The sequence below is a fragment of the Solea senegalensis genome, linkage group LG16 (assembly GCF_019176455.1).
Source record: "Solea senegalensis isolate Sse05_10M linkage group LG16, IFAPA_SoseM_1, whole genome shotgun sequence".
In the NCBI taxonomy this organism is placed as follows: domain Eukaryota; kingdom Metazoa; phylum Chordata; class Actinopteri; order Pleuronectiformes; family Soleidae; genus Solea; species Solea senegalensis.
Window position 1 is genome coordinate 8,115,662 of NC_058036.1, and position 12,314 is coordinate 8,127,975.

The following is a 12,314-nucleotide window of genomic DNA, read 5'->3' on the forward strand; positions in this document are numbered from 1 at the left end:
AAAAGTTAAAGTTTCTAAAATTAGATTTATTTTGTAACTAACACAAGGTAAGATATGCGATTGTTATGTTGAAGAACGGTTATTTTTTGCCCTTAAAGCCTATATGAAGATTCCATGCTTTTATAATAGACGTTCGACATGTTAAAGCTGTTAAATAGATGTATTTAGAGATTTAATGCACTTTTGGATCAACTTTATTGATCACACGCAACTTTATTTGATTCAGTAGTAAGGGAGGAGAATGACGTGTGAATATTTGTTCATTTCCCCACAGCTATGAAGAGAGCGCGCAAGGACGCAAACACACGCCTTCCTCTCCCTGTCTTTGGTGCGTAATGCTTGTGCGTCAAGGTTTTGCGCTTTGTTCCTTGTCGGCCAGTTCACTCCGCCTCGTTTCAGCCGTCGACCGGCGCAGCCAGAACATTTCCGTCTTTCGCGCCGTGTGGTTCCTCAAAGAAGAAATCCTGGGAGTAATCTGTGGAATAATCTTCGTCTCAGTGGTTGGATGATGATGATGATGATGATGATGAATTCGCGCACTTTGCTGCCCACTGTCCTGCTGCTCTTCGGTTTGGCGACAGTTTTCGCTCAGTCTTCCGCACCTAAACATGGTAGGTGAATAAATCACACCATCTGTGGTAACTGAGGTATTGACAGTAGCGGAAATATGTTTATTTCATCTATATCTTCTATGTTTGTTAAGGGCTGGGTTCCTTTTTATATAAAGCTGAACTTTAAATGGATTATTGATGTTTTTATTAGTTTGTGAAACCTCTCAGTAGGAACAATGAGTCTCTTTTCAGTTCCCCCTTTCAGGACCTGAACCCAGCTGAAGTTGTTGCAAACAAACTGATCACACAACAATCAAACGCTTGTTTGGTTACACCTCCATGTCACAGATGCACCAGCTAAACCCAGCTGTTGTCGTCTGCTGATGATAATGTGACCAGTCCTAAGACTGTTTGCTGTGCTGTGTCTCCATGGAAAGTTGTCCCAGGAGGATTAATAGCAGCCACACAAACTACAGCAGGGACAAAGCTGTAGGCCTCATCTACTGCTCCTGTGGGGGTTTCTGCTAATCTCTCTTCCAGCAAAGTCACTTGTGTTTTTCCTTGTGAGGCAATGTGTGTGTACACCTCATGTTGACTGTGTGCACACCTTTTGTGTATTCGTTTGGCTGCGTTAATCACCACACTGAACCTTCTTCTGTGTGTCCCACAGTGTGTGAGACGAAGAACGGGACAAACTGTGAGGAATGTCTGAAAAATGTGACGGTGAGTCCGAGAAACCCTTTAGTTTCTGCTTGCATGGTTTCATTGTGAGTGTGTAAATGAGAAGTGTCCCAGGTGGAGGAACAACAACAGGTGGCTCCTCCTCCACTGTCATACTTGCTCGACTGGTTTGAGGAGGAACTGATCTGTCAGGCGTCCATTCTCTGTTTTGTGTCCCTGTTGCCACCGTGCTCTAAATACCTCAGGGTCCATTGTTTTTGTCTGAATAACGACAACGTGTTGTTGTACTGTGTTTGCTCTCCAGTGCTTGTGGTGCATCAAGACCAAGTCATGTATAACGTATCCAGTGAAGACCATCCTTCCACCACACGCTCTCTGCCCACTGAATGATGCTCGCTGGGGTCTCTGCTGGAGTAAAAGAATGCACACAAACACACACTCTCTGGGGACGTTCAATACAATACATTCCCTGGCTTAAGAATTAATAAATATATAAATTATGGCAATCCACATACTCCATAATGCCAAATTAAATGTTTTAAAACACAGACTGCTCCTCCTAAAGTTAAAATAATTCATGAACTTTCTCTCACAGTGGTCACATTTGTATTTTTTTTAAACGTGTGACATGATGATGATTGTCAATTTATTATATTCATACATATTTGTACACATAAGTAAACGCTAGTATGTGCTGGTAGGGAAAGGCCTGTGTGTGCAGTGTAGGCACTGACCAGTTTATGAAGTTGTTGGTAAGAAAGAGGGGTGTAAATAAAATGTAAATTCACATTAAAATAATCACCCATATTACTTATATACATATACAGATATATATCAGTTTAGTAGTCGAGACATTAGATATTTAATATGTTCTATATAATAATGTGAAACGCACAGAACTATCATATTTAATAGCCTATGAGACAATATAATAAACTTAATTTGTAATGATGTGCAACTGAAGAAGGACAACATAAATAGATATAAATACAAAATGATATATACTGTAACCAAGGTTGCACTAACATGATGAAAATCACACAGACTGTTTAGTTAAATAAGGATAATCAATGTTGGTTACATAAATAGGTTTATTTTGGGCCTTCGGGATGCATGTAAGACATTATTATCATTAATCATTAAAACCAAATGGTGTTTTACTTTATACTTTCATCACTGGTCACAGTCAACACTCACAGCTGTAACGATCAATGAAATCACTGTGTTTCTGTCGTGTTTTGCACCTGCAGTGAACTTCCAGGCCTTGATCATCACCTTGGCAGTGGTGGGCGGAGTCATCATCATCGCCTTCCTCATCTGCTTGTTCTGCTGCTGCAAGTGTGAGAACTTTGGGTAAGTGTGCAAGGAACAGTCACTGGAACTTGACTGACAAGAACATGGTGGTGAATCATTCATCCTCCTCATTACTTGCACTTGATGCATTGAGATTTAACACAGTTTCCATCGTCAGTGGATGTTTTGCCCTGTGTGTGAATTGTGACGTCACAGACCTGCTCCAAACAAAACAAAAATATGTTTACCACTGATTCTGATCTGAGCCAAAGCCAATTAAAAATGCATGTGTGTGTACTGCAGTCTTTTGACCCAGGAGTGAACGGTTGTGTGCATTTAACATGCTTTTCATTCTTATTTTTTTTGTTGATCATTTTGGCTGTGTTTTATTATTCTGGCGAGATTGTGTATTTTTATTTGATCTTGTTATTTCCAGGTCAGCTCCGTGTACAAACAAGTGTTACACTTGTGCCGTTTGTGTTGTATGTAGTATATCAAAAATAATTCATAGTTTTTCATAGTTTTTTTTTTTGCCTAAACACATGGTGGTACTCATGACAAAAACCTGACACTAAAAATTAAAAAAAAGTATTTTTTATAAATAATTGGGTCAGATGTATGTGAAAAAAAATCTGTTCAATGAAAGTACAATATCATAATGTATAATATTTTTTATAGCTTGCTTTTAAAAAGCACGTTATTTGTGCTTAGCAGTAAAAGTGTGCCAAAAATTAGACCGGGTTCTAGGGGTTTAATACTTTCCCACTGGTGGAAAAAACCTGTTAAAACAGTATCGGTAAAAAGTATCTCATACAAGCAGGATTTAAAAAAAACTTGAACCCAGTATGCTTTGTTGACTAAGGACTGTAGGCCAAAATCTGGGCTTGTTCCTGATTTTTCTTTTTTCTGTTGATGTGACTCAGATCAGATTTTTTTTCAGGGATGTGTGAAGACCGAAATCCAAGACCGGTCACAGTAGTATGATCCAAATCAGAATTGAGTAAGCTCTCAGGCCTTATTGGATGTGTAGGCATATACGATCAGAATCTGATCTTCCTGACCAACTGTTCACATTATAAATTGCAGTTGATCAGATCTGATCAGCGTGTGTCCATATTGTAGAGTTTAGTCTTTCACATGGATTTTTATAGTTACAGGCCAAATGTGAACACAGTCATTTGACGCATTTCACTTTCCATGCCACGGTGGATACACATTCAGTGGAAGACCTGGGGAAGCATAGATGTCACAGACTTTATATAGATGAAAGAATCAATCTAAAAAGTTTATTGGGAGTTTAGTGTTTTAAAAATCTTTTAATGCCCAGTGCTTCAGTATTCTGTCTATAGTGTGACAACTTATTTATTGATGTTATTTCATGCCAAATTCCTGCCTTTTTAAAGCTAATTTATTTCACTTATCAATAAGAACAATGCTTCTCTCTTGCTATAGGTGCTTGAGACTGAGAGAGAGTCAGAGGCAGGGTCAGCATGTAGGGGCAGTGGAGAGAGTTCCATTGCTGATGTGAGTGATGAATGGTGCTGGGCACTTAGTGGGCTTTAAAAATCTGTCTCTGAATTAGTTATTGAATCAATTGTTTTTGCTTCTGTAGGTAAAAGTATGTGTCTAACAACTTGTTAAAATACACCAGAATGGCATCTACTTTATTAAGAGTTTTCTTGGGGAGGACTGCCAAACCCCCCCCACTATCTGAGAGAATGAGAAATCTGATTTGGGCCTAATTCATGTGACTTTTGCTGTTCACACTGACGACATAAGACATTTCAGAATTAAAAAAAAAAAAAATCTGATTGACTTGGACTGCTCACACTGTTTACATAAAATGTGACATTTGAACATGAACAAATTTGAACACAAATGTATAAAATAAAAAGTTAGAAGACAATTTCAACTTGAAGAATTTTATTTGTAGTTAATATTTTAAAACGTCAGTCAGATTTTTCTCAGTTTGTGAAGTTGTGGTGCCTCCATGGTGATTTTGGTATAGTTTACTCTGTGGTATTTAACAGTGTGGAGTTACATTTCTTACCTTTGACAGTCACTCATGCAGCTTTCTGAAGGTTTTTCCTTTGTGGACTCTTGGTACTAAATTGATTACCAGCTGAAGTGAACATTATCATTATTATTGTTATTATTATTATTATAATAATATAAGTGTGCATTTATTGGCTGGAAAATGTCCCATTTTACTGTTGGCTGTAAGCCGTGTGTACTCTTTTTTTTTTTTCTATGACCTAACAGTCTGTAATCTGAACTTGTTTTTGTGTGTCAGATCCAATAGGTTTGAGTCTAAAATGGAGAGGCAAACTAACAAGACAAAAACCAAGCAGGAAGAAAGGTGAGGAATATTGTTTTCTACATACTGGCACATCTATTTTTACATTTCACCACTAGCTTTACTGTGCTAAAGGTGAAATGTTGCACTTTTCCAAATGGTTACTAATGTCTTAAGTTGTTTCATTAAATTAGGGTTAGGGTTAGGGTTATATAAATATTATAGTATTTATACCAAATTTTTAATTGCTCGACATGAGGCTTTAAATATTTTCCCCACAGATTTGCATAATTCTACATTTGCTTGTTTGCTGTAATGTTGCAAATTAGTTTGGTCAAACGCAGCCTTTTTATGCCAATCAAGTTCATGGTTAAATTGAGTTTACTTTGTGGTTTAGCAGTGATTTTTATTTGTTTATATCTACCATTGCAGTACACACAAACCTATTGGCATACAGTGTATAAAGTATACTGTACATATTCATTCAAGTACATTTTACCATTCTCCCCATGTTGTTGCTTTCATTTACTGTAGATGTTTAAATTCCCTACTTTGACTGAAATACCAACTGTCTGTGTTGTATTGTTGGTCACGATCTGTATCAGCTTCTTTCAGAGCACAACGACGCAAAACTAACGACAGCACTTAAAAAAATGCACACGTCATTCGTTTATCAGCCCAGACTGGTTTGTGGCCCTGTGACTTCAGGGAGTGTTTGAGAGTCTAAAATAAAAATAGCACTCGTCGGTTCATGGTTCATTAGAGAATGTTTTGTCCCTACAGGAGGGCAGAGATGAAACAAAGACATGACGACATCAGGAAAAAATATGGTGAGCTCTTCCACTTCTACAATCTACAGTCTCCTTTTTTAATCTCTCTCTCTCTCTTTTACAAATGTAAATTTGAAACAGTGCAAATATAAAGTATTTCATTTGAAAAAGAACATTTGTGTTTAACTCGCTGCTTGTAGTGAGAAAATGAATTAAAACCGTTTCTTCAGTGTAAAAGAAAGATAATTAAACATAGCATTATTTTGTTGGCTTCATTATTTCCACCTCTTGTAAGTTGTCTTTATGTCTTTTTAATTATAATAATTATGTTACATGCTTTGTAATCTAGCTCCTTCCTTTTTTTTAAAAAAAAATAAATATATTTTTTTAGCTCATTTACTAGTAGTAGTTTTGTTTTCCCTTTTTCTTTATGAAACATTTTTGGTTCGCTAACTCCAATAGTTGAAATGCCGAGTCATGATTCCCAACTATGTTTTCTTCATTAGTTTTCTAAATTTCTGATAAACAAACAAAACAGGAAAACAATAGTTGGGAATGTGTGAGTCAGCAATCCCGACTAATAATGATAATAACTTTGAATATGTTGATATATGGGTTATGTTAGAGTCATGCTAACATAACCAAGTCAATGCTAACATTTCTGCTAACAGCTACATTAGCTGTTGCTGACGTTTAACTCACTTACTCTCAGCAAAACAAATACTCCTATTTCAACGTGTTGACATTAATGCTTCATGCTTATTGTTCCTCCAGGTCTCAGTGGACAAAACCCATACTCCAAATTTGCCTGAGTATCAGACGAACACAAACCTCCAGATTGTCTCACATCTCACACACTGTCCATTTTGTTGTGAGTGAAGACACAATGACATGATCTGGGAATGAATGTAAACTATAATTAATTAACTAAATGTCCGAAACGTGACAGTAGTTTTGTATAGACTTTTAGTTTTGATGTAAACAGGAGTTTCATCTAGTGATGGAAGAGGCTGCGAACACAGCAGCAGTCTCATTGTGTGGCTCCTATTGTAAGTCATACTTTTTATGAGGTTGAAATTCCCTGTGGAAAAGAATCCTGTGTCTCTGCTTCAAAATTCTTTCCTTTTTATGTATGCAATCCTGTTGCACATTTTCAGAGGATCTGTCAGGCTGATGTTGACATAGAAATGATCTATTTTTGTAACTGGTGTTGGACGCTGCTTTCATTGTAGGGCTGCAACTAACGATTATTTTCTTGATTAATTGAGTACTTGTTTAGCCCGTAAAATGTCAGACGATGTTGATCGGTGTTTACCAAACCTTGACGTGATGATGATTCTCGAATGTCTTGTTTGGTCCTCAAACCAAAATGATTCAGTTTTAATGATTTATTTGTTATATAGGGCAAAGAAACCAGAGAATTTTCACATTTAACAAGCTGAAAAATCAGAAAGCTTGTTTTTTATTATTGAAAAATCACTCGGAGTAATCGATCATCAATAATTGATGATTCATTGAGAATCTATTAATAATCGATGAATTGAATAATCGCCGCAGCCCCTTTTCGTTGTGTTAAAGCTGTATTCACTCATAACATTTCTTTTAAATATTACTTTCAGATAATTCAGTGACGTCAAAATTAAATCTTTGTCTTTGCACTCTGCAGTGAAAAGCTAGCATTAACATATGTTGAATGTGAATGTGCTTGTACAAAACGTACATCTGTGTTCTGTGAAAACACAAATGGCTCCTTCTATTAATAAACATTTATATATAATATCATGTGTTTCAATTAATTCCCCTGTTGCAAGTCCTGCTCCTTCTCTCTGTCGTAAATCGCAGCTCTACGTCCTGCAGCACTGTCTTATGATTAGAAACCAGAAAGGGTGGGTTCATCAAGTATAAGATTTTACAATCAAATGTGAATTTAATGGTCTAGTGTGTAAGTTTTAGGTGACATTTGTCCATTTGGCAAAAGAGGAAGATAAAACAATGACTTGTTCTTTTCATTACCACAGAATGAGCCCTTTATATTTACATCGGGAGTGGGTCTTCTATATAAAAGGCCATCATGTTGGATCACCATGTTTTTAATTGGCAAACACCTTGGGTTTCAGTGATAACTGAAGGCTACCATAGGTTTTCCTATCCTTCTATACCAATCCTACTAATGAGCCCTCATGGAGCAGGCCCTGTCTTCAAAGCTCTAAAGTCTCTGAGCATCTTGTTGACCTTTATTGTGTATTTACCTGACAAGTATTTTTAATTAACCTATTATATTTTGTGTCATGAGTGTCTCTAAATTTTCAATTCAATTGCACTTTTTCCATTTTACTATAACCTATTATTGTGTGTGTGTCATTTAAAGTGCTGCTGTAAAACAAAATCTTTCGTTTTTTGGAATCAGAAGTCAGCAATAATTATGTCTACCTTCCGTTCGCGTGCCCGAGTGTTTTACATTGGTGCGCGCTCCCGTGTCCGCGCTCCCGCGATTCTGAAGTCACGTGGTCCACGCTGATCCAATTATGTATTTGCAACAGCGGTTCTATGCGCGTTCACGTCAGTGGAGGAGACGAGAGGACAGAAGGCGGCAGAGAGACAAATAAAACCCAATTAACCGATTATTACGGAAACCGACACAATACATTTTGCCGAGATGTCAGAGGAAAAGCCAAAGGTAAGAGATTAACTCTTAACGAGCTGTAAATGTGCACTGATTGTTTAGCCGAGCAGCGAAACCTTTGCTCAGATGTGCAATCTAAAATGGCCTGGTTTGCACGTTTCTCTAAATCGGCGCAGTGTTTGTTTCGCAAATGAATGAGTTCCCGCACACCGAGGCTTACATTTAGCCAAGCTAACACCACTCACGCATGTTAACTGGCGAGGTTTTGTGCAACAATGACGGGTCTCGAAGATTGTGTGCCGAAATGTCCATTACAACATGATTGTCATTTGCGGATTTTTTCTTTGTCGAAACAGGACCACGTTATGTCCGCAACGCAGCAAATGCCGCAACTGCAGCAGCTACAAAGAGGCGCTAATGGAGGGTGACGCACTGTTTAAAAACCCTGTCCACTTCTGAGTGTTTTATTTTTGCAGTTTTACTAAGTGTATCTTGACATCCTCGGTCACAACAATACAAAGCAGTGCTGTTAGCAGCTTTAGCCGGCAGCGTTAGCTGGCAGCTCAAGTCCGTATAGGTTCTGAAGGGCTAAAGTGCCGAATACTAGCCTGGAGCTAACCGTGCTAATGTTAGCATCTGTGACTATTAACCGACGAGCAACACGTTGAAATCCTTCGCCTAAGTTTCTTTTAGCTAAACTCGCTTTAACTCATTGTATTTCCCCTTCGCCGCACAGCGTGGTCGCACCGTGACGCGTCTTTTATGGTGAAGTGAGTTTAAAGCAGCAGGCTGGGTATAGCCTGTAGTCTGTCGACTGTTTTGAAGCAGTGAGTTCAGCGTGAATCTCTGACTAATGTTTGATGTTTCTGTAACTCTTGGTTAACCCGCCCGTTTATTTCCTGTTTTTGTCTCTGCAGGAGGGAGTCAAGACTGAGAATGACCACATCAACCTCAAGGTTGCAGGGCAAGATGGATCAGTGGTCCAGTTCAAAATCAAAAGGCACACACCACTCAGCAAACTAATGAAGGCGTACTGTGAACGACAGGTGAGCCCAAAGCCCTAATACTATTACTTTAATGGGTTTGCTGTAATGAGCCACTCAGCCTTTTGTCGTCCATGCATTTCCACTGTGCTGTCCCTCATGTATGTGTTGTCCTGCAGGGTCTCTCAATAAGGCAGATCAGGTTCAGGTTTGATGGCCAGCCTATCAATGAGACGGACACACCTGCACAGGTAAGTTATTATGTTCAAATCATCATCATTAATATTCTCTTTAAATCGGTGAATTTAGCCTTTTAACCTACCATCTTTTTACCAGTTTAGCATATCATTTGTATCCGTTAACTGGAACCTGTCCCTCTTCTCCCCTCAGCTGGAGATGGAAGATGAAGACACCATAGATGTTTTCCAGCAGCAGACGGGTGGGCTCTGCTAAATCCTCCATCAATGGCGGCCACCCTCAGACCACGCCCCTAGCCACTTTCACTGTCCTTCCCCTCCTCATTGCTCCTCTCAGCCTATAATTATTATTATTATTATTATTGTTATTATTATTATTATTATCATTATTTCACGATGTCTGTCATGGTTCTTCGTCAGGTGTATGTGGGAGGGGCTCCTCAGCTGTTTATGTACTGTCTCAGCCCAAACTGAACTTTTTGTGCGTGTCAACATTTTCTCTCTGCTGGCCATTCAGGACAACATTTTCCATCTGGCAGTACAGGCTTTGATTGGACCACAGCTCGCCACGGCTGTGCCTGCTTTGTCAGTGCTGCTCGTTCGCTCTCCAGTGAGAACTTTGTACCCAGTAGTTTGGTTTTCATCTGGCGGGGTCGAACATGCGGCTCTGTGCGTTATGTCCAGGGGTCGCACTCGATGGGCATGAAAATTTTTTTTTGAAGTGGAGGCACTATCTGAACTTACGACACACCCAGGTTCCATTTCACTTCACGCTATTGTGTTTTGTTTTTTGTCTGATTGTTGACTCCTGCTTCTGTCATAAAATGTATTTTAATGGTCTTTGCCTTTTAGGTGCTTTTGCTAAAGAGTCCCGCAATGTTTTTCAAATTTTTTTTTTCTTTTAAGAATTAACCAGGGGCTTGTTGGTTATTTTTGCTTTTCCTCTGTACAAACGTTTTCAGGTTGGATGTTGGATAAAAGTTGTGAGGCTTGGACCAATACTCCAAAGACAGAACATCTGTTTCATATTTGCTGTATTCTGATCACTCTAAAAGCAAACTGCGAAGCTAAAACTGTCATATTTTAAGGGAATTTGTATTTCATTAATGTCATTCGCTGTTTCTTTGACTGCTACTACTTTAGACCGATTCATTGGCCATATCTGAGGTACAGACTATTACTCAGTCGACCAGACAATTGTCTGCATAATGCTTCTGGGGTTGGCCGTCTCATCTCTGTATCTTCCTTGCAAATGTATCCTGATGGGAGAACTGACTCTACATGTGCTTTGAAGGGGATTTGCCTCCAGTCTGAGCAGGGATATCCAACAAAAGTCAGTGTTTTTGTTAAGTGTTTTTGAAAAACCTTTGATCGGCTTTGTCAGCTATAGAGATGATTTCTGGTTTGCACAAGACAGAAGTTGCAGGTCGATTGTTTAAAAAAAAAAAATGCAGTTTTGAAAATGGTAAAGATGTCTGAAGTGGTGATGAATGTCTGCAACATTTTGCGGTTAGGAGAAGGATGCATGCGGCTGGTTGCATATTGAAAAGGGCACGGAGGTCAACTGATGGAGTTTGGGAGATAAGTGTTCAGTACGAACAGGGCCCCGTTCTTTGTACATGGATATAAAAGTTGGTTTGATTTGTTGAGTCTGGGTCATTCAATCCTAAAGCTAAAGCTCAGAACCTGCAAAAGTGCAAGCTTCTTAAGGACGAGTTGGGTCATTACCACATGTTAGGTTAACCGATTTGATTTTATTGGTTCATTTTTGTCTCATGAGGCTGCAGTGTTCTTCACAGGCAACATTGAGCATCACAACTGATGAGGTTTTAAATTCCTTTGTGTGGGATTTATGGTTATCTGGAAATTTAACATTGTAATAGTCATTACTGGCATATAATTAAAATATGGATCATGTTTTCTTACCTTAAACTGAATGATGTGCTTCTACTCCACCTGTGGCTCCTCCTCCATGCAGTCCACCATGATGCACTGACATGTTTCTCCCGAAAGGACAAAACAAACTGGCTCTGGGGTGAGCCTTTTATGATTTTAATGTTTCCTCAAGGCCACGTGCTTGGCACAGTGAGGGGTATTCGTCTGACTGCAGTCTGCCTCCTTGTCTATGGATGACACTAAATCCTACACATAGAACCTTTCAGTAGCTATATACAGTACAGAGCAAAAGCCATTTTCATTTTGGGATTTTGTGAACCAGTGTTATGTTGACATTTGTAGTACTGTGGATTAAATAGTTGTCTTAAGGCAGCAATTTTGGAGGTGTAACTGGATGTGTGAATTTCCCATATCCTGTCATTTCTTATAGTTCAGCCACACTAAGAGCATCCAAACAGATTATATAAGTGAAGTCTACAGCTGTATAGTGCCAGTACCCAATCGCTTTTTTTTTTTTCTTAAATGAATAAACAGCCTCCGCACAAGCCAATCACAAGTAACAATCATGGTTTCAGTTCTCCGGTCACAAAATAAGAGCACAGTCCCCAAGACAAACTTATCTGCTTCTACTCGCCTCTGAAGAACCACGTTAGCTGGACAAACATTTGTTTGAGCTGGCTGACGTTTAGGGGCAACACTCAATGTACAAAGAACTGGGTCCAGGTTGTTGTCATGTTATTTGTTTCTCTACTGATTTGTACATTATTTGTGGTCTTTTACTACTGTATACAATAAATATAGTTTGGTACTCAGATTTGTTGTCACAATTTTTTATTGGCTTATTCTGATTCAAGATGTGAGGTTAAGATTATACAGAGTTACTTATATATGTGGATAGCAAATAGTTACCATATGCTTAAGCTTGTTTATAATGTAACCTTATATTTATTGATTATTGCTGGATATCTCCTTATGCAAGGGGTTTAAATACCACTGGGACCATGCTTACTATAACTGAATGTCC

At 38.7% G+C, this 12,314-nt stretch overlaps 2 protein-coding genes across 3 annotated transcripts; both read left to right on the forward strand.

Moving 5' to 3' along the window:
• Positions 1-317: 317 nt before the first annotated feature.
• pttg1ipa (PTTG1 interacting protein a) lies at positions 318-7,368 on the forward strand. Of its 2 annotated transcripts, XM_044046762.1 has the most exons (8): positions 318-611; positions 1,222-1,274; positions 1,537-1,645; positions 2,483-2,585; positions 3,978-4,049; positions 4,819-4,884; positions 5,605-5,651; positions 6,366-7,368. In XM_044046762.1, the coding sequence occupies exons 1-8, from the start codon at positions 506-508 to the stop codon at positions 6,401-6,403; spliced, it is 594 nt and encodes a 197-aa protein (XP_043902697.1). In that variant the 5' UTR covers positions 318-505; the 3' UTR covers positions 6,404-7,368. The 2 variants fall into 2 exon arrangements, with proteins under 2 accessions (XP_043902697.1, XP_043902698.1); XM_044046763.1 differs by lacking the exon at positions 3,978-4,049 and having other exon boundaries at positions 322-611.
• Positions 7,369-8,129: 761 nt separating this feature from the next.
• Positions 8,130-12,104, forward strand: sumo3a (small ubiquitin like modifier 3a). The gene is made up of 4 exons (XM_044048098.1): positions 8,130-8,268; positions 9,132-9,260; positions 9,377-9,448; positions 9,588-12,104. Exons 1-4 carry the CDS (start codon positions 8,248-8,250, stop codon positions 9,648-9,650), a joined length of 285 nt encoding a protein of 94 aa, XP_043904033.1. The 5' UTR covers positions 8,130-8,247; the 3' UTR covers positions 9,651-12,104.
• The last annotated feature ends 210 nt before the right edge of the window (positions 12,105-12,314 follow it).